Source organism: Castanea sativa, chromosome 9, assembly GCF_040712315.1.
Source record: "Castanea sativa cultivar Marrone di Chiusa Pesio chromosome 9, ASM4071231v1".
NCBI lineage: Eukaryota > Viridiplantae > Streptophyta > Magnoliopsida > Fagales > Fagaceae > Castanea > Castanea sativa.
Window position 1 is genome coordinate 20,428,924 of NC_134021.1, and position 26,764 is coordinate 20,455,687.

The 26,764-nt window shown below is 33.8% G+C and overlaps 1 protein-coding gene across 1 annotated transcript; it reads left to right on the plus strand.

Moving 5' to 3' along the window:
- Window positions 1-7,925: 7,925 nt before the first annotated feature.
- Window positions 7,926-12,403, plus strand: LOC142608629 (NADPH-dependent aldo-keto reductase, chloroplastic-like). Its single transcript, XM_075780320.1, has 7 exons — window positions 7,926-8,188; window positions 9,648-9,698; window positions 10,612-10,688; window positions 10,926-11,013; window positions 11,110-11,385; window positions 11,589-11,837; window positions 12,149-12,403. Exons 1-7 carry the CDS (start codon window positions 8,069-8,071, stop codon window positions 12,233-12,235), a joined length of 948 nt encoding a protein of 315 aa, XP_075636435.1. The 5' UTR covers window positions 7,926-8,068; the 3' UTR covers window positions 12,236-12,403.
- Window positions 12,404-26,764: the final 14,361 nt, after the last annotated feature.

Consider the following 26,764-nt stretch of genomic DNA (forward strand, 5'->3'; position numbering starts at 1 on the left):
GCAAGCATCGGATGTTAATTTCAGGGATTGCTGCTTTTCTTTAAATTTCCTTTTATCCAGTTTGATCCAAACTACTTGATTTTCGATGCTATCCACCTGGTGGTGACCATACTCAAGGACCAAATTGTTTCTGCCCAAATAAATCAAAGTAAATAAAAGAGCATTTGCTAAGTATGTCAGGTTGAGAAGTGAGTTTTTGCCTATTTTTATTACAAAATGGTGAAACTAAGAACTTGTAGTACCACTTTCAGATACTGTTTTGAATTTTATCCAAATTTCCAAAATCAATGACACGTCGATTTTCTTGTGGCCTACTTTTCTCATGTGTCAAATGCAACTTATGATAGTTTTTAGTGTTGCCATATTCTGTACCAAATATTTTCACAATTTCTTGCAACTAACTTTCATATATTTGTACATTTATAGGTTGCATTGTATTTGAGTTAAAAGGTCAAAGTTTTTGAAGTGGAATTACTGCATTAATAGTCTTGCAACTTCTTTTTTACTGGTTTTTCTCATTGGTGTCATTTGAGGACCTTTTACCATTCATGTGAAAGGAGGGAGTACGCATTTATGATACTCTAAGAGTACACAATAATTTCCCTTCTTTTTGGAATATTATTAGGTACCTCCGGAGTACCATAAATGCGTACTCTCTCCTCTCACATGAATGGTGGATCTCACCATGAATTTAATTAGTAGGACCCACCATTCATATGAGAGGAGGCAGTACACAATAATTTTCCTTCTTTTCGAAAAATTATTAGGTACTCCCTCCTCTCACATGAATGGTGTGTCCCACCATTAATTTAATTAGTGGCCATGAATTTAATTAGTGAGACCCACCATTCATGTGAGATGAGGGAGTACGCATTTATGGTACTCCGGGAGTATACAATAATTTTCCTTCTTTTTGTAAAATTATTAGGTACTCCCTCTTCTTACATGAATGGTGTGTCCCACAATGAATTTAATTAGTGGGACCCACCATTCATGTAAAAGGAGAGAGTACGTATTTATGGTATTCTAAGAGTACATAAAAAATACGTATTCCCTCATCTTACATGAATGGTGGGTCCCACCATAAATTTAATTAGGAGGACCCACCATTCATGTGAGAAGAGAAAGTATGTATTTATGGTAATCTGGAAGTACACAATAATTTTCCTTCTTTTTGGAAAATTATTAGGTACTCACGGAGTACCATAAATGTGTACTCCATCTTCTTACATGAATGGCGGGTCTCATCATGAATTTAATTAGTGGGACCCACTATTCATGTAAGAGGAGGGAGTACACAATAATTTTCCTTCTTTTCGAAAAATTATTAGGAAATCCCTCCTCTCACATGAATGGTGTGTCCCACCATGAATTTAATTAGTGGGACCCACCATTCATGTGAGAGGAGGGAGTACGTATTAATGGTACTCTGAGAGTATACAATAAATGCGTATTCCCTCATCTTCATGAATAGTGGGTTCTACCATGAATTTAATTAGGGAAACCTACTATTCATGTGAGAAGAGGAAGTATACATTTATGGTGCTCTAAGAGTACACAATAATTTCCCTTCTTTTTGAAAAATTATTAGGTATTCTCAGAGTACCATATATGCGTACTCTCTCCTCTCACATAAATGGTGGGTCCCACCATGAATTTAATTAATAGGACCCACCATTCATGTGAGAGGAAGGAGTACACAATAATTTTCCTTCTTTTTGAAAAATTATTAGGTACTCCTTCCTCTCACATGAATGGTGTGTCCCACCATGAATTTAATTAGTGGCCATGAATTTAATTAGTGTGACCCACCATTCATGTGAGAGGAGGAAGTACGCATTTATGGTATTTTGGGAGTATACAATAATTTCCCTTCTTTTTGGAAAATTATTAAGTATTCTCTCCTCTCACATAAATGATGTGTCCTATCATGAATTTAATTAGTGAGACCCACTATTCATGTGAAATGAGGGAGTACACATTTATGGTGCTCTGGAAGTACACAATAAATGCGTATTCCCTCATCTTACATGAATAGTGGGTCCCACCATGAATTTAATTAGGGGGCCGACCATTCATGTGAGAAGAGGAAGTATGCATTTATGGTACTGTGGGAGTACACAATAATTTTCCTTCTTTTTGAAAATTATTAGGTACTCTCGAAGTACCATAAATACGTACTCTTTCCTTTTATATGAATGGTGGGTCTCACCATGAATTTAATTAGTGGGACCCACCATTCATGTAAGAGGAGGGAGTATACAATAATTTTCCTTCTTTTCAAAAAGTTATTAGGTAATCCTTCCTCTCACATAAATGGTGTGTCCCACCATAAATTTAATTAGTGGCCATAAATTTAATTAGTGGGACCCACCATTCATGTGAGAGGAAGGAGTACGCATTTATGGTACTCCAGGAGTACACAATAATTTCCCTTCTTTTTGAAAAATTATTAGGTACTCCCTCCTCTCACATAAATGATGCATTCCACCATGAATTTAATTAGTGGGACACACCATTGATGTGAGAGGAGGGAGTACGCATTTATGGTACTCTGGAAGTACACATTAAATGCGTATTCTCTCATCTTACATGAATGGTGGGTCCTACCATTAATTTAATTAGGGAGACCCACCATTCATGTGAGAAGATGAAGTATGTATTTATAGTACTCCGGAAGTACACAATAATTTCATTTTCTTTTCACAATTTCATTAGGTTTTTTGCACTTTATTCAAAGCCCTTTCTTCTTCCTTCTTTTTTTATTGGGCTCTTGCCCATTCGTCATGGATTTTCTTCCTGAGTGTTCCATAGAACAATGGGTCATTTATATTCATATAAGCCACATGGTTTGGTTTCTCTAGGCTCTACTTTTTGGGTATCAACACAGTGCAAAAACAATTGTGAGAAACATGATATACATAAATAATTATTGTCATATATGTTTGATAGAGCACTGACTTGTTGACTTTAAAGGCATGTCGTTTAAGTTATTTAAGAACCAAAATAATGACGGTGTCTTGCATTTATCGAAAGTTTTTTTCTTTTAACCCTCTCGAGTTGAGAGTCGAGTCTCTCAACCCAGTGCGATCTTATCTGCTTGCTCTGCCACCCACCACTGACAAAGATCAAGCTGAAAATGATGACTAAAGATTGTTTAGAAACCTCTAAGCCCGAGGTACATTTGTTAAATATCGAAAATTTCTGAAATTTCCTTTTGAGTCTATTTCTAGTTTCCCCAATGGACCCTATCTATAAATAAGGATATGTTCGGCTTATTAGCTGACAACATTAGGTTATAATACACAAAGTTCGAGTACAAACAAATTCTAGAAGACTCCACTAAGTATAAAAAATTCACTATTAGAAACAACAAACATTCTTCCATTTGAACCCAACAAATTTGAATGAAATATATGCCCCATTAAGCTGATTTCTTTATTTTAATAAACAAAGATTTATTTCATCACATGCATATTATTTAGGGAAAGAATATTTTTTCTATTAGATGGAAGCAATAAAGTAATGAACTATATGTTGGGAAAAATTCTATATAATTGTGAATAAATTTCAACAAACATAGCGGAAGCACAACCACACAAGAACACAAAAATTTACGTAGTAGAAAACCCTTTCTTCTTGAAGGAAAAACCCACAGAACAAACTCTGAATAATTTCAATATATTAAATAGAGATTACAACACTTAGATATATAACTTGAGCAAAGAAAACACTCTCTTCTCCTTTTCTTTTCACTTACTGCTCTTTTTCTCACGGTATATCTCTCACAATATTCTCTTACTCTCTCTATGTTGCACATCACTTCATAAATGTTGCTGGACTTTTGTATATCATTATAGAGAAAAAGATGAACAGAATTCTTCTCTTTTGGTCAAGCTACTCCAGCAAAACCCATTTCACTTTGCTTACTTTTCAGCACTTGTCCAACAAGCTCATTTAATGAGCTAAGCAAATGGGTGGGTTGGACATGTGGGTGTTGGCACCCAACACTATAGTGGACAAACATAAAAGCATAGGCCAAGAATATATTGATTCCTTTGGTAAATTAATCAATTAATTAGCCAAGTTAATTAATTAGATTTAATTACATGTAATAAGCGTGGTAACACAAACAAATCACCAAATAACTAAATACAACGGAAAATAAATTTGACACGGGTGATTTGTTTAATAATGAAGAAAACCACCGAGGCAAAACCCCACTGGATGAATTTAAGGTCACCACTTCCGAAAATTCACTATTATCAAAACAAGTAGTTACAAGTAAAGGAATCCCAATACATTATACCAACCTATAGTTGAACTCTTACCTTAATACCCAATTGGACTTATAATGCAGTGACAATCTCTCCTTTCAATGTACAGTTCCAAGTACATGACTAACCAATCAATGCACAAATCCCAATACGTAACTAACATACCAATTTGAGGAAGATGTTGGTTGCAAAGTTCTTCAATTCATTCAAACGATGAAGATTAAGAAACTCCTTGGTTACAAAACTCTTGGCGCAAAGATGCAGTAGCTTCTTCATAGAATATGATGAATTAGGGCAAATTGTCTCCGATCACAATATGTGTGTAACAACAATTGCAACAACCTTTGCATCACTTTGCATCTTATGTGAAGGCCTTTAAAATAATCTTTATATACGTCTAAGGTTGTGAGAAAAAAAAAACCCTACACAAATACACTTGCATATGCGTGAAATCAGATTTAGAAATCTAAATTTTGTAATTCTCAATAAATACTGTTTCTGTCAAGTAGCTGTCGAGTATATGCATTAAACCTTGATAGATATTATCTGTCGAGCTATCTATCGAGATTTAATGAACATCACTTCTTCACTTGTTTCTCGGACATTTTGCATGGCTTCGATACTAGACTTAAACTCTTGTTCCTTGTAGTACTAAATCCATCCTAAATCTACCCAATTATAAGTAAAGTGCGTTTTGTCGAAGGATTAGCCAATTTACATAACATATATTCTAACAAGTTCCAAATATGTCATAACAAAAGCATTTATATCAATCCTTTTAAAATAGCATAAACTTTATAATTTGCCCAACCAACTTCAAAATACACTCACATTAACTTATGCAAAATTGTGTAAAGTAAGATTCTAGTTACAGTAATCATGCAAATATACATAGTTATTGTTCATATGCAAATTTGTTTTTAAATATTTTCTTTATTTATAGAGAGAGGTGATTTGGAAACGTAATAAAAATATAATATTTTAATAAAATATAATGTAAAATAGATAATTTAATATGAGTATTTTTGAAATATAATTATGTAAAATGGAAGAAACATATTTTGGACTATAATAGACCCAAACAAAAAATGGTCCACCTAGCAAAATAACTAAAAAAAAGGCTAAAGACTCGTACACAAGATAAGGCCGGGTTTCTTTCGAAGTGGTATACCATGCATTAGATGCATGTTTCCTCCCTCTCACATGGTGTATTTTCTCGCTCCTTTCTCAGAAGAAGAAAAAAAAAAAAAAAAGTTAAGGCTGGGCAAGTGCACATCCCAATATTATATTTTATTTTAAGTTTTGGTGATAGAAAAGTATTTAATGAAGAAGTTGCAAAGCAAACTAAGATATAATCTTTGAGTCCAAAATTTGTCACCTATCTAAAGTATTTTAAGAGCATTTACATTAAGTTTTGTAAAGTTTGACAAAATTTGAAAGAAAAAGTTATTTTTTTCTATATTATACACTTATTGCATTAGACTTTGTTAGGATATATGTGATTTATGTTAGGAACATATGTCATCATGTATTAGCTAATCCTTTGACAAAATGCACTTTACTTGTAATTTTGTAGATCTAGGATGTGTTTAATACTTGAAGGAACAAGGTTTCAAATTTAAGTGTTAAAGCCATGCGAATCTGTCCAAGAATCAAGTGATGAAGTGCTGATTTTTAAATCTCGATAGTTAGTATCTATCGAGGTTTAAAAAGCTATTTCATCCTGATACTCTACAACTGCTCAATAGATAGGGTATCTATTGAGATTTATGAAAACCAGATTTTCAGTTCTGATTTTCATTCAATTCGTAAATAGATATTTGAGCTTTCTTTTCTCACAACTTTAAACATATATAAGGATTATTTTAAGAGCCATCACAGGTTACACAACTGCACGAGTGTGAAGTAAAGAGTTGTTCATGCAAGTTGTGACTGGAAACATAATTTATATTAGTTCTTCTTTCTCTTGAAGAAGTTACTGTGTTTGTATGCTATTAGGTTTTGTGACCAAGCAGCTTCGAGATCTTCATCGTGTTGATGAATTGAAGAACTTTGCAGCCAACATCTTTCTCAAGTTGGTGATTAAGTCGCGTACTGAATCCACGCATCTATTGGTTAGTCACATACTAGGAGACGTAAAAGGAGAGATTATCACTACAGAACAAGTCCAATTGGGTATTGGGGTAAGGGTTCAACTGTAGGTTGATATAAGGTACTGGGATTCTTTTATGTGTAACCACTTGTTATAATAATAATAAATTCTCGGGAGTGGTGAGCTTAAAATAACCTGGTAGGGTTTTTGTCTTGGAGGTTTTCCCCATTCATAAACAAATCACCGTGTTAACTTTATTTTTTGCTACACTTTATTTTAATTGGTGATTTGTTTGTGCTGCCACGTATATTGTATGTTAATCTGATTAATTAATCAACTTAGCTAATTAATTAGTTAATTTATCACAAAGGGTCAATACGTTCTTGGCCTATCAGACTTTTATAGGTTTACATTGTAAACACACAAAAAGTAGTAAATATTGTACATATTTGCAAAAAAGTGAATATTTAACTGAGATTTGTCCCTTGTTTTACTTGTGTGATTTTGGGTATTTTTTAGATTTGCATAGAAAAGAAATTCTCATAAAACCAAATTGCTCTCAAATTTTGTTTGCACCCTATTGATCGAAACATCAGGATTGAGGAAAGCCCAAAGAAGGTAAAAGACATTTTGTCCTAGCGAATTTCCTTTTGATACAACTTCTACTCAAGTAAAGCACATTTGAGGAGTAGGATTATAAATGAACTATATTATTTATTATGAACAGCTAGAGGTCGACTCAAGAAAGAGCTTGTTAATGTTCATTTGTTCATATAGCAAACAAGCCAAGCTCAAAAACAAGTTTAGGCTTGACTATTAAATAAGTCAAGTTCAAACTTCAAACATAATAATGTGTTTGTTAACAAACTCTTGAAAATGCAAGCTCTATTTAACTATTTATAAAATTATATTTTTATAAAATTATTTGTATTTGTAGTTTATTGATATTATAAACAGTTTATTCATAATAAAATTCATAGATTTTCAAATTGGTAAGAAGTTAATCATTATTTTACTATATATGAAGAAAGAATAAGTTAATTAATCAAATAACTTGTAAACAAATTCGAGATGGTTGGACAAGAAAATAAACAAAACTTGAATATGTAATCTTAAGCTCAACTTGTGTTCACAATAAAGTTAAATGAACAAGCCTAAACTTTTAATTTTTCACATTGGAAACATACTAGTATTTACTAAACTGAAAATGCTAGGGACACAAAATATTCCACAATTTGTCAAGTGACAAGTTGTGAATGATGGAGTTCAAACGGTGGATCTACACCTCTGCCACTCACGACTCATCATTGGCAAATTGTAGGATTTTTTCTGTCACTAGCATGATCCATATGGACTAGTTTAATAGTATAATACTGTGACGTGTGCGCATATATCAGCTTTGCAAGGCTCCAAGCGAATCAAGCTTTCATATTCAAAACGTTTGTCAATTGTAGAAAGGTATAGTTTGAAAAAAGAGACAGTTGCACGGCAAAAAATACCCTCATATTCTGTAATAAGTTTCAACTCCTTTCTGGTGCGTGACTTTTCTTTGTCCCCTTCCGTATCTCACTTGCCCATCTATTATATTATCATCCTATTCTTCATTCCAAATGGGTCTTGTTTGATTTTGCTTGACTAAGGCTTTGCCTATAAATTGCAGCAGAGCTAGCTAGAATTAGAGTGTGTGTTTTGTGAGAAAATGGCAGAGGCAATTCGATTCTTCGAGTTAAACACAGGGGCCAAGATGCCTTCGGTTGGGTTGGGGACGTGGCAGGCCGGCCCTGGTGTCGTAGGCAGTGCTGTCATCAACGCCATTCAGGTTTTGCTTCTAAATTGTTGGCTCTTTTTTTTTTTTTTTTTAATATTATTTATTTACTTTTTTCTACATTAAAAATTGTCACATATAAGGTAATACTGTTCTCGTACATGTATATATCTTGCTGTTACATGCATTGCAATTGCATGATATCATTAAACTCAGGATCTCCAAAAAAAAAAAAAATCAGGATTCTATTAGTTCAGTAACCAAACATACAAAAAAAACAATATTCAAAGCAAAACTAATTCAGAAAATGTTAAAACTAGTTAAGTAACAAAGTAAATAACAGTTAAACCAAAATTTAACTATTTACAAAATATAATATAATTGTAAACTGTATTTGAGATGGGACTAAAAAAATTATTCTTAATTATCCATGGATCCGTGGGAAGTTTCAGAAAATCGATGGTTTTTGGCGTTTTAGATTTTTTTTTTTTTTTTTTTTAAGAAGTCAAAGCTAATAAAAATAGATAAAAAATGAAAAACGTCATTTTGGGGCTTTAAGGTAGTGTTGGGAAATATAGACCCCTTTGCAATCTTTTAACCAATTTTATGTCCATCAATTAATTAACCAATTATAATTTGCACCTTCAGTTTTGGTTAATCACGTCATACAAACAATATTGCCAAAAAGCTAAAGTGCAGAAAATAAATGACACAACAATATGGTTATAAAGTGAAAACGTTAACCTGATTTGAAGCTTTTCACAGCAGCAATATGTGTTGAATACAACAGCTTTTGCTTGATCTTCAGATTTTATTCAGTTGATGGTGAATTAGAATTTGGTCATAAAACCCAAGGTTTACAAAAACATAGCTCCCCAAACTTATTTTAGTTGTCTCTAGTCAGTCCTTTAATACTCTAGCAAATAGGGCTTAAATTTCAGAGTTTAGACGATTTAATAGGCCTGATTGAGAATCAGGATCTGCAATTCTCTATCAATCGATAGGTGTTGAGCTTGTTTCAATTGGTCAACAGGCGTCGAGCTATGTGTTGAGATTACAGAAAGTTCCTTCTTTTTGAGTTGTTCTAGGCACAAGTCTTGAACTTGAAATGTACTCTAAATAGTAAAAACATACCGGACTTAACTTTTTGTTCACTGTTTGCCAATCCTATGAACTATGGACCTAATAGGTTGTATAGTTAACAGAAGTGGATAGACAAATGAAATTTAACACTATAAGTTTAGGGTTGAAATGAACAAAACTGAATTTTAAGGACCAAATTGAAAACAAGACAAAGTTGAGAAACGAACTACATGGTTAATGTCTTAACTCAAAACAATATGGTATCTTTTTTTTTTTCAACTTTATTTAACTTCTTTTATATTATTAATAAGAGGAGGAGGGGGGGGGGGGGGGATAGTTTTTAAGTTTTGAGTTTGAGTTTTGTAACTTACCTGCAGATTACATATGATTAATGGGCAGTTAGCTTACAGATTTTTATATTTCAATGCAGGTTGGATATCGGCACATTGATTGTGCTCAACTTTACTACAATGAGAAGGAGGTAATTTTGTCGCCATTTCATATCATGACATTTTGTTAAGTCATTTAACTTAGGTCAGATCTACCTCAAGTGAATTTTTATTTATTATTTTTTTTTAAATGTTTTTGAAAAAGATGACAATGGTTAAAAAGTATTTATTAGAATTGAAAATTTATACATATTTATGAAAGGAAAACCAGTTGTCCCAAAGTTGCAGGGGTACTATAAAGTGCATTTCACCTTTCATGTCACTGTTTGGTCTGTGAAGCTTACTGCTTGATTTTCTAAGAAATTACTAAAACCCTGCAGAAGTAACCATATTCCTTGGAATAATTTAGAGAAGGTTAATAGTTGTCTCTTTCATCTTCATGGCATAGCTCACTCCTGATATTTTCTAAGTCATACCCGAATGTGGGGCAATGTAAGAATTTAGTTGCGAGTAATTTAATAAATCATGTTAAATATAAGTATTTTTTTTTTTTTATTTAGACTATGTAGGGAGCTGGTAGATTCAGATTTTCAGTGCTACTATCATTTGGCATCAAGTGATTGTCACAGTGCAAAAGTTTGGTGGCCATTACAGGAACAAAAAGTAGGATGTGTGTCTGTTCTCCTCATTAGTTTCCTGATAAATATCAAGAAAAAGAAATAACATAATCTCAGGAAATATCCACCATATAAGTGGGATAACATGATGAAAGGTAATATGGTCCTTGGGTTATAAATTTGGTTATGAGACTGTCTCCTTGGCAATTTTTATGCAAAAACCTAATATTTATTCTTTTTTTCTTTTTTTTTTTAATTAGGTTTTCATCTATGTGCTTTTAGTGAATATTTACATCCAGCTTTAGAACTCTTCTTTAGGCATTACTAATGTTAATATTTTGTCTATGAAGTCTGAATCATGTTATGACCTAATTTTTGGTGCGTGTAGATAGGATCAGCTTTAAAGAAGCTGTTTGATGATGGTCTAGTCAAGCGTGAGGACTTATGGATCACCTCCAAATTCTGGTTTGTTCTAAAAATTATATGACTGCAAACCTTACTAAGCTTTCTTTAATGAAAATTTAAATAACTTACAAGACCATTGTAGCTCAACTTACACCTCTTGATGTTTCCAACGGAGACGTCCAAAGTTCAAATCTCCCCTCCCCCAATTTTCTAATCAAAATAGTAACAATAATAATAATAATCTGCAATTTTTATTGGCTGTTTTTGTTATCTAATTGGAACTATAACTATCTGCAGGTGTACTGATCACCTGCCAGAAGACGTACCAAAGGCATTAGATAAAACTTTGCAGGACCTGCAACTTGACTATGTGGATCTGTATCTAGTATGTATATCACACTTAAGAGTGCTGAAATTTAAATAAACTTTGACAGACTTTCCTAATGTATTTCATTACTAAGAGTACTAATTTTTTCAAAAGATGCACTGGCCAGTTAGCATGAAAAAGGGATCCGTTGGCTTCAAACATGAAAATCTTACCCAAACTGACATACCCAGTACATGGAAAGCAATGGAGGAACTCTATGATTCTGGCAAGGCTCGAGCTATTGGAGTAAGCAATTTCTCTTCAAAGAAGCTTGGGGATCTGTTGGAGATTGCACGCGTGCCTCCAGCTGTTAACCAAGTGGAGTGCCACCCTATTTGGCAGCAGCCAAAACTACATGCATTTTGTAAATCTAAAGGAGTTCACTTGTCTGTATGTATGCAGATATAAAGTGGTGTATATTGTTTTGTGCTTGAAGCCTTGAAGAGAAAAGGAAACAGACAGGCTCTTTGCTAGTAAATTATGCAGAATAGACTATGGCTAGAGCATCAGAAACAAAACAAATCTGATTTCATTTTTATGTGATTCCTGAACAACTTCCCAGGTTACTTGATGATGAATTTTTTGTCTTGCAGGGGTATTCACCATTGGGTTCCCCTGGTATGGGATTTATCAAGAACGAGGTCCTTAAGAATCCAATTCTCCTGACAGTTGCAGAGAAATTGGGGAAAACTTCTGCACAGGTGGCTCTTCGTTGGGGCCTGCAAACAGGTCACGGTGTACTGCCTAAGAGCACAAACGAGGCAAGGATCAAAGAAAATTTTGATGTTTTAGACTGGTCTATACCTGAAGATTTGTTTGCAAAACTTTCTGAAATTGAACAGGCAAGTACCCTATTCTGGTATATATATTCATTTGAATCCTGGATTGACAACATCACTATGAGTATAAAATTGCACACAACTTCCTGCCATTGGTTTTTGCAATGCTTGGAGTTAAATCATATGTTATTCCATCCTTCAGATAAATGCTTTGATCAAAATGTGTTGTGTAAGATGGATTTATGGATCATTAGCCAACCATTTTTATTGTTCTTGAAAATTAGGTGCAAAAGAATTAGCGAATTGTTTACAAACAATAAACAGGGCTTCACTTTAAGTTAAAATGACTATAGTTTTGGCATTTATTCAAGCAGGAGAGGCTAATTAAGGGAACTGAATTTGTTCATGAAACCCTTGGTGACTACAAGACAATTGAAGAACTCTGGGATGGTGAATTGTGAGCAAGAATCAGATGTTAATTTCAGGCATCGTGAAGTAAATTTCCTTTTATCCAGTTTGATCCAAAGTACTTGATTTTCAATGTTTCTAACTGGTGTTGACCATAGTCTGGGACCAAATTGTTTCTGCTAGATAAACTTTGAAGTTAATAAAAGAGCATTTGGTGAGCATATCAGTTTAAGAAGTGAGTTCTGCCTGCCTTTATTGCAGAAGAGTTTAACTAAGAACCTGTAGTACCAGTTTCGGTTACTGTTTTGAATTACATCCAAATTTTCAAAATCAATTATGAAAGATGCTAAAGCAACCCTAATAAAACATTAGAACTCTAAACTGTACTTTTAACATCTAAATCACTTTTAAGTTAAACTAATAAAAAAGTCCAATTGCAAGTGATTAACCAATTTCCATATAACAAGAACTAAACCATACAAAGCATATCAAATATAAAGCAATATGAAAAAAAAAATGCAAACGACAGTTAAACACCAAGAAGTGTTAAGGAAGAGAAAAATTCGAAACCTAGGGTAAAAAAACCTTTCTCCGGACCACATCATCGGAAATCTCCACTAAACAAGATAGTTGCGGTACAATAAATCACTATGAACCCTCTAAGCCCATATGCCTCAGTGTATTTGGGCCCTCCCAGCTCTAGCTAGCAACCGAATACTTTGAGCCCTTTCTCTTTCTAGCTTACTAGAGAACCTCCATTGAAGCGCCAATGGAAACACCACTAAATAAATTGGATTTTGAATTTGGCTTCTCAAGTTTTCAAGAACCTTCACTCACAACTCACAAGGGATTGTGTATGGGTGAAATGAAGAAATACAAAATCTCAATCAATGATTGAAAGAAATAGAATGAGATGTAGAGTTGTTTTACTCAAAACCAAAAGCTATCTCTTTTCTTGCATGGGTTGCCTTTGGGATATTCAACTTGTGTTCTAGGGTTTGTTAAGGAACTTATCTAGAGGCCTAGCCACGCATAACAGCGGTGAAGGTGTGTGCTAGCATGATCACAGTGGCTAGAAAATGTATAGAGAGTAGAGTACAATGATCGTGTAACTCACGATCTTGTTGTGACTTGGTTGGTTGTGAGATGGTCTCGACTTGCCTAGTAATCACTCTAATCCTGACATTTTGCCATGTGTCACTCACGAGCAATGGAAGTCACATGAGGTCGCAAGATGACTCTAAATGTAGCTATCCAAACAGAAGATGAGGCACAAGTACATCTACCTCAAATACAATTTAGTCTCAAAAAGATACATTAAAATATAAATAAAATACATACAAATTTGTCACTAAATAAAGCAACTAACATAGACTTCTAAAATGACATGCCGATTTTCTTGTCCTTGTTAATCGACATTGGTGGAAGTTCTACGAGATCCATCACTATGGCTTGCTTGTCTCATGTGCCAAATGGAATCTATGAAAGTTGATGAGTCCATAAAAATTACTAAGGTCGTCCATCTTAATGGACAACCTTGCATCATTAGTAGACCAAAAGATGTAACCGCTCAAGCACATTCAACACATTAATGGCGACCGTTACTCATCGGTCTTAAACGCCCATCAATATAATAACGGTTACACATGGGTAATAATCACCTAGCTATTGTACAATAACGGTTACACATGGGTACAACTATCTGTTGTACATAATTGGTCTCCAATTATGTACAACAGCTATCCAAATCACCTATAAAAGGGACAGTCCATCTCACTTGTGAAGGTAAGTCAGAAACTATTACAAAATGTCTACATACGAAAGATATGGGCTAATACTAACTTGAGCATTGAAGGGTCCCCCACTGGGCACAACCTGGTGGTCTCTTCGACCAATCCCTCCTTTATTTTGTAGGTCCTACAAGATCATCATGAGCTCCGGATTGGACGAGTGACCCAACTGACAATTTTGGCATCATCAGTTTGGCGCCGTCTGTGGGGAGAAGATTAGCCATTAACCGCTTCCTATGACAAAGGGTTACTCAGTTCAATCCAAAGTTATAAAAAACTGAATTGATGCACTCATCCAAGGTAGCAACAAAAAATGCATAGCCGTGAATCAAATAGACTCTATGGAGTTGAGTTTTGATGAAGATGTCATGGTCAAAAGTCCCAAAGTGGGCATACAATAATGAGGGAAGAGCGAAGAGGCTACCTCTTGCCAAGGAGAAAGGCCATGAATGGAGCAAATGGAGGAAACAATATTGGAAAGTAAGTACCCAAATTTTCTATTTACTTCTTGATTATCTTAAGTGCCTCCACAATGCACATATTGGCATGTTTGAACCGTAGTGGATCCTTTATCCATCTATCACCCATGATTCACGCCCCTCATTAATTCACTCAAACAATATTGTTTTGCTAAACTAAAATTTAAGGCTATTCATAAACTAAATAGTGAAGCATATATTTATTTAGAAAAGTGGAGAATGTTTGGTGATATCTCATGTACGTGAGATGTGCTTGTTCAAAAGGGGATGTAAATATTTGTACAACTATGAGGCTTTAATAGTTACAGCCTACATAGATATAATATATATATATATATATATATATATATGGTAAATAAAAAGGATTAGTCGATGGCTCCACTCACTGTTTCCTCTATAATATTCCTATTAGAGAAAATTTTATGGCCTTGATATCCTATTTATGGCCATAAAAAATGTCTTATTACATTTCCTAATATACTCATAGCATAACATCCTAGTTGATATGCACACATTATGACTTTTCATATCACCCCTTTTCTTTCCTAGGCATCTTGCTAAGATAAAAATAAAAAAATAAAAAAAATAAAAAGAAAAGGGAGATATTGCTTTGGTTTCAAACTAAGATTCCTCAAATATCTTCTTTACATGGTGAATAAGTTTTTGTGATGCCTATATGCTCATGCACCATATGATATAATGCTCATGTTCTGTTTATCAGTCAAGGTTATGAATTTATGATATTCCAACATTTAAACATTGTTGTCAAGAACTGTTTAAGGTAAAAACTCCCAACCTTTGTTTTTCAAATTTAAAGATATTAATTTTGAGTATTAAAGAAAAACGAAACCAAAATTTATCTCATAATTTTGGACATTAAAGAGGTGGAGTCAAATCTTACTGCCTTTCCAAATTTATAAACCCTAGGTTTAGGCATTAAAACAGAAGTTATTTGGTTGCATTTTTAGAATTTTTGAAATTAAATCTAAGGTTTTCAAAGAAAATTCTGCCTAAAGAAAGGTGGTGAATTTCCTAATGGGCGTTAAGGATCCTCCTATGAATGCTCCTAGGGGCCTTCAGTCAAATGTGTTAAATATTAGTTTCGGGTCAAAAGATTTGATTATCCGTATCACATAAAAAAGGAATGCAAGTTTGTTATTGAAAAAATCATAAATTCTATGCCAATCTATATAAAGATATTCTACCATAGAATGAACAAAGTTTATTGTTTAAAATTTTCCATGCATATATACATGTTGCTTTGACTTTGAAAATAGAGCATGAAAATTGTTCCATTTATACACATATCTCACCACATGGTTTCATGAAAACTTTGGTGGTATCTATATGCTTGTGCATCATACTTTCATAAATTGAGCCATAATTTTAATGCTCAGTACGAAATAAATTACATTTTATTTATGCACATACATATTTTGTTACGACTATTTCATAGACGCATCAACAGCTACCGTCCCTAAGCCACAACAAATTTTATACATTTGTTGTTAATAATATTTGTGAATTTCTTACTTGATAATACTGCTCCAAGTCTAACACTTTGCACAGTAAAAGTAATAGACTATTTACTATACCTATATTCTTAAGTTCATAAGCTTTAGAATGAGAACTTGTCAAAAAGAAACAGCCAAGAAAGAGATCAAACACTCTTAAGTGGAAAAGGGGAATACAATCAAAGATTGTGAAAATTCCTTTGACATCACAAATGGCAAATCAAGCCCTAGTAACTTTGAAGCCAATATCAACACAATAAAGAAGAGCTCATTGAAAAGGAATGAACTTAAAAGGATACCAAATGTCCCACACACACATCCAAGTCACTTGTCATGTGCGCAAAGTGGTTCCAAGCCAAGCATGCATGTTCTAACATCCTTGCAAAGGTGGGCTCGGATATTCAATATCTAAAAAAGTCTCCAAGGCCGACAGGTAATTAAAACCTTACTCTTCCTCCTATTAACTTTCTAAAACTTAATTGTCATGTGTAACATATATAGTTTATATTTAAGGCATTGCATAAATTACCAATTAAATACAAAAGTAATCTTTGGCATCATCAAAAGTTAATTTTATAAATGCTCCTTAGAGCAGTCAGTCAAATGTGTTAGATATTTTCAAGAATACTACATTAGATATAAGACAAAGTTGAAAACTTCATATTGGTTAGTAAAAAAAATACAAAGATGCTTTATCACCGCTCTTCTTTCCTAATATGTCATGCTAAAATAGGAAAGGTGAAATCTAGTATTATTGCCTTGCCAAAGTTTTTCCTGTTTTATCGAAATTATATCATGATTCTTGGAGTTTAGACACTAAAGAGGCTAATGTCAGATTTTACTATCTTACCAAGTTTAAAAACACTATGTTTGGACATAAAAGAAAGTCCAATTAGCTTGGCCAAACCTAATCAATATTAGGTAGGTGGAAGCCAATGACAATGAATATTCTAGTTTTTTGCTACAACTGCACCTTGTGAAAACTTTTACGATTTATGTATGATTTACATAGATTTAAATAGACTATTATACATGAGATACAAGTTTGGCAAGAGCATTATATATACATGTCCAAAAAAGCTAATATGGCGGCAGTCACCAATTAGCTTAAGAACATCCACACAAAAGAGGATATGATAACAATTATAAAATAATAATGTTGACTGCAACACCATGGATTTTCTGTGTTGATGATATACGGTCTAAGAATATGACCAATTGATAAAGAGACCAGAAGAATTATACATTTATGTAAATAAAAAAAAAACAAAATTTACATAACTGTGTATTAGAAACAAAAAAAAAAAATTGTGATATTTGGGCAATATCAAATCAGAATTTTACCAAGAAATCGTGATTTCACTTTTTCTAAGAGATATTTTCATTGCTTAGATGGCTTCATTTGAAAAGTCATAATGCCTCTGGGCTCAAGCCACGGCAAATTTTATACATCTGTCTTAATATTATTTGTGATTTCTTGCTTGACAATGTTGCTCCAAGCCTAATGTTTTATGCAGCAAGAATACATGTAGTACAACAACTAGACTAGAGTATCTAGACTATCTAGATTGTACATATACTTTCAAGTCCACAGGATTAAGAATGAGAACTCATCAAGAAGAGCTTGCTAAAAAGGAGATCAAAGGTATGTGACATGATAGCATCATACCACCCCATCTCTATCTATATATAATTGTTGACACTACTATAAGGTAATTTTGTACCAAGACCAAAAATCATGGAAAAGCCTAGAGTCTTTACATAGCATCATGAATAATTATTTCTTTAAAAAAAAAATGCTATATCAATATGCTATATATATGATACGTAATGGCTCGCACAATGATATGTAAGAGACATGGTGTTAAAACTTTATCTTGACTATTTATTGAATATGAAAGTATGATGATAGATCATGTATATAGCATAAGTACTCTTTTTAAATTGTAGTATATGCATAACCAATTAGGCATATGTTTGGAAGAATCTTATCCTATGCACATGTGAATCTTGACCTTAATGGGATCACCCCTTGAAACAAAATGGAACAAAGGCTAAACTCCCTATAAAATCCTACCAGTGGTCTCTTTACACATATGACATGTGTTTAATGAAACACTTTGCAAGACTTTAGACAGTCAATCAAGTGAATAGCCCAAGAAGAATAAGAAAAGAAATTGGCCAACTAGGCCACTGTTTCAACAAAGAGACTAAAAGCAAGGGTCATTTCACTGGTCGTCATCAAACAATAAAGGAGCCTTACACCTTCGTCCCTAAAGGAAGGAAATATATCCTCAAATGGTCAACATGCCCTAGTCCTTACACCTTCAAAAGAATGAAGCAAAAGAGATCTTAAAACTTGTCAAGAAGGCCACAACAATGATAAGATCAAGGTATGTACATAGTATTGTAATCTAAGGTCTCTTGTCGAGGTAACTCATTTATTTCTTTCTTTTTAATTAGCCATGTCAAATATTATCTTATTAGAATTAAGTGCATATCAAGCTTGCATGATTATCTACAAATATGTACATATAAATCATGTTGAAAATATTGCTATAAAATTATTACAATTATCACAGCTAATATGACTATATGTTCCATCGTCATTCTATTAAGTCTTCTAGACTTAAAACGTTAGATGATCGTATTGACAATATGGTCATGAGTTTAAGTCTCAATAAATTCTTGCTGTCTCCGTCAACTCACCAAAATCTTTTTAAATTGCTTTGAAAATTATATACGGTGCAAGCACCTAACAAAGCTCAGTTTAAAACAAGCATATAGTCAAATAGCTTCAATTTTTATATATCACAAAATACTCTCTATGATTCATATGGAATGCACTTCGTCAACTGACATCCATAATTTTATAGCAAGCAATTGCATATTTGTACATTGTCATTCCTAACAAAATGCAGCTAGCATTAGTGAAGTGACTTAAGCATACAATTAAAGAAAAAGGAAGAGGAAATTGCTATTACAAACAGTAATGACCATAATCATCAAAGCACGCAAAAAAAAAAAGGTTTCAATCATGATAGACCACTCCTATAGTCGTCAACAAATGAGAATTGCTCTTTTCATGTTTGAACGCGGGCAACAACGTGGCCTAGTTTTTACACCTTCAAAAAAGTTGAAGCAAAAGAAGTCTAGGCCTTAGACATGAAGTATCATGTTAAGCTCAAAGAATCTTGAAAAGAGAAGAGCTTGTGATTATCTTAAACATATAAGAGCTTGTCAAGAAGATCCCAGCAATAAAAAGATCAAGGTATGTGACAAAATAATATCGTCATTTAAGGTAACACATCTATCTGTCTCTTTTATATTCGTCTATAAAAATTTACACCTAGTAAGGTTTCATGCAAAAATGTATGCATTATTAGACAGATCACAAAAGAGGTAAAACTCTAGGATTACAAGGAAATAATAAAAAGGTCCACCTAGGCTATTGGTAACTTATTATTTAAATATGAATTATTCTAAAATTCTTTTTTAACCAAGTCTTGGCAAGTGCATGTGCTACTTAATGTAGATATCAACATGGCCTCAAGAAGGTCCAAAATGACATAGCGTCAAGGAATCTTTCCAGCAACAAGTGACAAGATTCCTTAAATGGATATAAGTTACCAAAAAATGGCTAATTGATAAGATTCTGCCAAGACGGATGTAAATCACTGACGAAGCCTAAGTGACAAGATTCCTTAAATGGATGTAAGTCACCAAAAAAATGGCTAAGTGATAAGATTCCGCCAAGACGGATGTAAATCATTGACGAAGCCTAAGTGACAAGATTCCTTAAATGGATGTAAGACACCAAAAAATGGTTAAGTGATAAGATTCCGCCAAGACGAATGTAAATCATTGACGAAGCCTAAGTGACAAGATTCCTTAAATGGATGTAAGTCACCAAAAAAATGACTAAGTGATAAGATTCCACCAAGACGGATGTAAATCACTAACGAAGCCTAAATGACGAAACTCCATAACTGGATGTAAGTCACCCAAAAGTGGCTAAGTGACGAAGTACCCTTAGACAAGTGTAAGCAAACAAGGATTCTCACACAAACGAAAGTTGCACGCAAATTAAGAATATCAAACGTGACAACCAGAAAATGAATAAAAGAAGAAGCATTGAAGTGATCAAAAATGGTTGTCCAAAGAAATCACCTAGCTCTTCGGCAGTTCAGTGATAAAAAATGGTTGTCCAAAGAAATCATCTCGCTCTTCAGCAGTGATAAAAAATGGTCATCCAAAGAAATTACCTTACTCTTCAGCAGAGATAAAAAAAATGATCGTCCAAAGAAATTAGGTCACTTTCAAGATCGAGCTATGATCCATTGAACATCCAAAACGACCTTCAAAAGGCAGATATTAAGAAGTCGTCACAAAAATACTACCATTCTTGAAGAAGAAAGTAGTTGAAGGTAAAGAAGTCTGAATCTAAGCAAGTCAAGAATTCCCAAAGCCTGACTAGAACAAAGCAAAATCAGACTTGGGAATGGGGGGCAATTGATGAGTCCATAAAAATTACTAAGATCATCCATCTTAATGGACAACCTTGCATCATTAGTAGACCAAAAGATGTAACCGTTCAAGCACATTTAACACATTAATGGCGACCGTTACTCATCGGTCTTAAACGCCCATCAACACAATAACAGTTACACATGGGTAATAATCACCTAGCTGTTGTACAATAACGGTTACACATGGGTACAACTATCTGTTGTACATAATTGGTCTCCAATTATGTACAGCAGCTATCCAAATCACCTATAAAAGGGACAATCCATCTCACTTGTGAAGGTAAGTCAGAAACTATTACAAAATGTCTACATACGAAAGATATGGGCTGATACTAACTTGAGCATTGAAGGGTCCCCCACTGGGCACAACTTGGTGGTCTCTTCGACCAATCCCTCCTTTATTTTGTAGGTCCTACAAGGTCATCAAGAGCTCCGGATTGGACAAGTGACCCAACTGACAATTTTGGCATCATCAAAATTTTTTTGTGATGGCATATTACATGCCAAATTTTTTCGTAATTTCTTGCAACTAAAATTTATGTATTTGTACATTTGTGGGTTGCATTGTATTTGAGCTAAGAGATCAAGTGTTGGAAGTGGAATAACTGCATCAACAATCTCAATCGAGCAAGTTGGAGATGTCAGTGAGTTGGACTTTTTGAAAATCAATTGGCAAAATATCTCGCCCAACTCTTGCCAATCCTCGATCAAGAAAGCCTTGTAACTTGAGAGATGATCAGTTACACTATTTCCCTATTGTACCCATCCAATTATCCCTCTCGTAAAACTTCCAAATTCCACCCTTTTATACATCCAATTCTCATATTTGAAGAGTGAGAGAGCTACCAATTCCCTTAGGAGAAAAACCCATTGTAGTCTCTTCCTTCATCCTTTCAAATTGCTAATTCCTTAGAAAGGAGACCCATGCCTTATGCGCATAGATACCTTCAATGATCTTTGTTGAAGCTAGGTGTTGGGAATCTTTAAAGCAATCCCAAAATCTTCAAGAGGCCTTGAAGTGGCCAAGGAGACTTGGTCTTGCAATTGCAATTAAGTTGGCTTTTTGTAAAAAAAAATTATTAATTAGGCTTAATTGGAAAATTAATTTAAAATTTGTTTTGGCCTTAATTGGAAGTTTTAAACCAGTGGTTTTTTTTTTTTTTCTTTTTGAAGTAAGGCACCAAGTTATTTTCAGTTTTTTTCTCAAAAAAAAAAAAGTTATTTTCTATCAACATGGCATGATGCGCTAATTATAAAAATATCGGGATTAAGATGAAAATATATCAAAAGTTAACTTTCAGTCATTGGATAAAAAAAATTCCTAAAAAGAAAAAAAAAAGTTTTGATTGATTTAGAGGTATTGCATGGTGCAATAACCGGATCCAAATATAATACTTTTTTTTTTTTTTTTTTTGAGAATGCAAATCTGTAATACCTCATATAGCACCTATTTAAGAAAATTTATTAGCCAGTCACTAAGAAATAAAAAAGAAAAACTATCTGTTCTTTAATTTAAAAACAATGGCACACATGATACACATGCATATTACAAGGAATTAGAGTAAAAGCACAGTTGAATAGTTGTCCCAAAAATCAAAGAATGAGCAACAACACATTGTAAATCAAAGAATGAGCAACAACATGTAATGACGCTGCCCCAACTATATAGATATTGTCCTCTTTGGGACCCATATCCCTCACAGTTTTGTTCTCCCCCAAAGCACACAACAGTGGTGGAAATGATTTCTATACATTAAAGAGAGATCACTCCTTATAAACACATCTTCATGTGCTTCCTTAGACGATGTGAAATTCCATGGATTCCAAGGAAAAAAAAAACATCGTTGTTGTTTTCTTCTTCTTCTTCTTTCTTCAAATTCAACTGCCTCTCTCCCTCTCCTTCTCTGAGTTCTCTTTTGCACTGAAACATTTATAAATATAAACAAATATACATATACATACATACATATATATATATATATATATATATATATATATATATATATATAGGTGATTCTGTGTGGTTCTTGTTGAAAAAAACTGGTTTTGTATCTCATCTAAAACACATAACGAAAGTAACAAATATGGATCTATTTCATCCATGATTGATAACGTGCACTATGTAAATTTTTGAATATAAGAACAAGATAGCGTACCTTGGTGTGGTGAAATTCAAAACCAAAGATTGAAATACTCAGGAATACTTTTAATCTTCACTCCAATTCCACTTTATGTCCAAGATGTGTGGTCTCTCAATCAATTTTCAAAGGGAGAATGAAAGTGTGTCTCTCTCTCACATATACACCATTTCTTATATCACGAATAAAAATTATGTATGTTTCTCCATTTATAACTAACTGATTATCTAATTGAGCTGACCTATTGGGCTTTTTCAATTGGGCTTTAGTGTGTGGCTTGGAGTGGGACCAAAAGGGACCAATAAGACACTAGCTCCATTGGGCCTTGGGCTTTTTCGTCAACTCTTGACAAGTCCAAAGTTACCATTAATTATATTGAATACCACTAGATAAATATAATTGCACTCTAGGCCTTATGAATAAATTATATCCCAAGACTTTATTATACATGCAACTTCTTCATAAAATATTCGTAGTAATACAAAGTCATGAACGTAGACAACCACTTTGTAAATTACTACATCTTATCCTTGAGTACCTGGTTTAATCCTTTAAAGTTATTCATCATATATTTATAAAATCCAATTTCATAAATATATATTTTAGTAATTTCTTACCAAAGTGGTTAGGCCTAACTCTTTGAATAACTGAACCCATTAAACTTATCTCAAGATAATATTTTATAACTCCATCAAGAGACTATGAATTCTATCTTGAGAATATATGTTCCATCAACACTAAATGTGGCTGCCCACAATACTGAGGTTTTGACTGTTACTTTAGATCTCACTCCTGATATATCAAAGCATCCTACACTTCATGATTAGGTCAATTATTCTCTCAGGATTAAGAGTTCATGCAAATAGAAGTCGTGAGATTTATTATTCATTTGACAGTCATTAGGAGAATGATAAATCTCACATCGGTCCAGTTCAATATGTCTTAATTCTTAAAACATACCAACATATCAACTAGAAGTCTCCACTTCCATGATCAAGACAAATCATCTTAGTTGATACGTTATAGTCTTCGCAGATGAAATGCCCAATTTCATCACCGACTACAAACTATAAATTCTGAGTTTACAAAGAACTTGTGACTTATATCTTCTGTGACTAAATCACATAAATCACATACTATGCATCTCATGGATTATATGATAATGTCTCAATATTCATGTTACCATTATTTTAGATAATAATAATAAAAAATTATTAAACACAACATTAAGTCATACATAATATCATACATGGCATCATACAATAGGATTTAAGGGCACACATCCTAACAGTTTTCATCGATGGGCAAAACTTAGCACCACAAGCCACACCTACTGACATCGATATTCAAAAAATTTTGCCAACCACCGCACCCGACACTTGCGGTGAAGCTCTAAGGCGGTCGGGTTAGTGCAGCAAGGGGCAGATCCTTGATGGCGAGTAGTGGCTGAACAATCCTACCATTCACACACATTTACTAAAATCTATTTTTCAATTGAAATGCAATGATTAATAAATGGAATTAGGGTTTATCACATGCACACACATTAAATTTAATATGCAATTGGTTGATAATATATTGGATGATATGACATGAATGTTGGCCACCATAATCTAGAAGACTGGTTTCACCAAACAATGTGGATGCCTAACATCTTCTCGTTTTGTAACATAACCTCTGAGCTTAGATGAAGGGTTAGTAGATCAAATGTTTATTCATGTAATTTTTAATCTCTAGATTGTAATTAGGAAAAAAAGTCATGTACTTTATCTTAGATTGTATCTAGAACCAAAGTCATATAATTTCCTATGATCAATGTACATTCATTCTTAAATCAATAAAATGAGGAATTTTTCAATTACGTTTTTCTTATTTATTCCAATAACTAAATAAGTAATGACTCCATTATAAAACCCTTAATTTAAAGGAAAAAATATAATTAGTCCAACCTTTATTTTGAGAAACAATAACACAACTCTACCTATTCACATTCTATTTAAATTTGTTTCCTTCTGGCCTCCACACCATTTCTGTTGCCTTGGTGTTTGTTTGATTCTGCTATACGTGCTAGTTGGTGTTTATCTTTTGCAGCGTGAAAGATGTATGGACTTTTGGGCTCGTGTTCTTTGCCTTTTACCCCTTCTTGGATTGGGTGTTGCTTGGACAAAAGCCTTTATCTTCCTGCCAAGCCCATACTTTCCTTTTCTATGACAATCAACCTTTTGACTGCTGATCCTGCCATATCACTTCGTCGTGCCTATTATAACTTTACCTTCTTCTTTTTTTCTTGTTATCCCATGGGCTTGAGGGCTGATGCTCTTGCCGTGCCAGCCTACTTCTTCATCAATCTTTTGCACATGGCTTCCTTGGCCTACTTTCCACATTTTACCTCTTTTGGGCTTTGTTGGCCAACATTTTTATTATGCTAGCCCATTTCACTACTTCATTTATCGAGCTTCCTCAGCCCATTTACTCATTTTTACCTATTTTACTCCTATGAGCTTTTTGCTAGATTCTTTAGGCTTCTTCGACCCAATTATCACATCTTTACCTCTTATTACTTTTCGGACTTATTGGCCCTTAAACCAATCCAATGAGTTTACTAATTCAATTCCCGGTTTTTCCCAGCCCATTTACTTCCTCTTTACCACTTATTATTTCCATTGCCTTACTACTTCATTTATTGGGCTTCCTCAATCCATTTACTCCTTTTTTTAACCTCTTTTTATTCTTGTGGACTTGCTGGCCATCAATCCTATCATTTCAGCCTACTGGGCTTGCTTCTTTATTCTTTTACTATTTTCCCCTTCTCATCTTCTCTATCGTTGGGCTTCTTTTGCTATTGGACCTTTTGTCAAAAAATGGGCATCAACATAATACCAAATACAAATTGTCCGATTAAGAAAATTTATCGGCTAATCACTACGTGACAAGTGAAATGACAAAGACAAATTACTTAGTTCAATAATTTAAAAGCATTGACACACAAAAACAAGTGCATATTACACGCCAGTCATACATTGGTTGACCAAACAATTATAGATAGCTAAGAAATTGAGGAAAGGGAGTTCAAGCACAACAAAGTAGGAGAAAATGGGCTTTTGCCCTTTTTAAAAAAATATCCAGCATTTTGTCCAATTTCTCAAACTATTTTGAAAAATGCCGCTGTTTTCAACTCGATTTTCTAAAAAAAAAAAATCGAGTTCCAATTTAAAACTCGATTTTTGGACAATCGAGTTATAGCGAATTGAAAAAAAAATTTTGTGGAACTCGAGTTCTGTGAACTCGAGTTCTTTGAATGGAGCTCGAATTCCAAAAAAAAAATTATATATATATATATTTCTAAGTCCAATTAATCTATAACTCGATTGTCCAAAAATCGAGTTTTACATTTGAAACTTGATTTTCTAAAAATCGAATTTCAAAACAAGGATCTTTCCCTAAATAGTTTGAGAAATTGGGCAAAATGTTGGAAATTTTTTTTGAAAGGGGTAAAACCCCATTTTTGCCCAACAAAGTAAAAATCATGGAATGAGTGACGTTGCATTAAGATAGGTACATGAATAGGAATAATATTGAAAATTAGGGGCTTCAAATTAATAAGGTTTCATAAGTTTATGATTTAAATTGACAAGATGAAAAACGTGGGACCTAATTTGTAACAATGACATGGCTGGGCTGTGTAGGGAGGAGTGGCAACGCTAATGTGTGGGTTATGTGGGGGAGGAGGGATTACGGCGGAATGGTTAGGTGGTGTAGGGAGGAGCAATAGAGACATGGTTGGGTTGTAAGGGGAGGAGCAGCGTCGTGTGGGTTGCATGGGGGAGGAGGCCGGAAGGACAACAGTGGAGTGGTTGGATTATCGGGTCGTGGCTGACAGTTGGGATAGTGGTAGTGTTGTTCAAAGGCATAAAATAACTTTCATAGCATTGGTTTTTTTTTTTTTTTTTTTTGGTCAAACCAAAATTGTTTTGGATTTTACTAATATTCTCAATCAAGCCAAACCCCTGAAAATTCGAAAAACGTTTAGGCCAACACAAACATTGCATTACCATTTGTTTGATCAAGAAAATAAATATGATAAAAAATAATCATCCACTAGAATAAATATTGTCAAAAATCTTGTAACTCA

Coding starts and splice junctions, on each gene's coding strand:
- LOC142608629 (XM_075780320.1), top strand. CDS start 8,069: ATGGCAGAGGCAATTCGATTCTTCGAGTTAAACACAGGGGCCAAGATG. Junction 9,699..10,611: donor TTTACTACAATGAGAAGGAG/GTAATTTTGTCG, acceptor TGGTGCGTGTAG/ATAGGATCAGCTTTAAAGAA. Junction 10,689..10,925: donor TGGATCACCTCCAAATTCTG/GTTTGTTCTAAA, acceptor AACTATCTGCAG/GTGTACTGATCACCTGCCAG.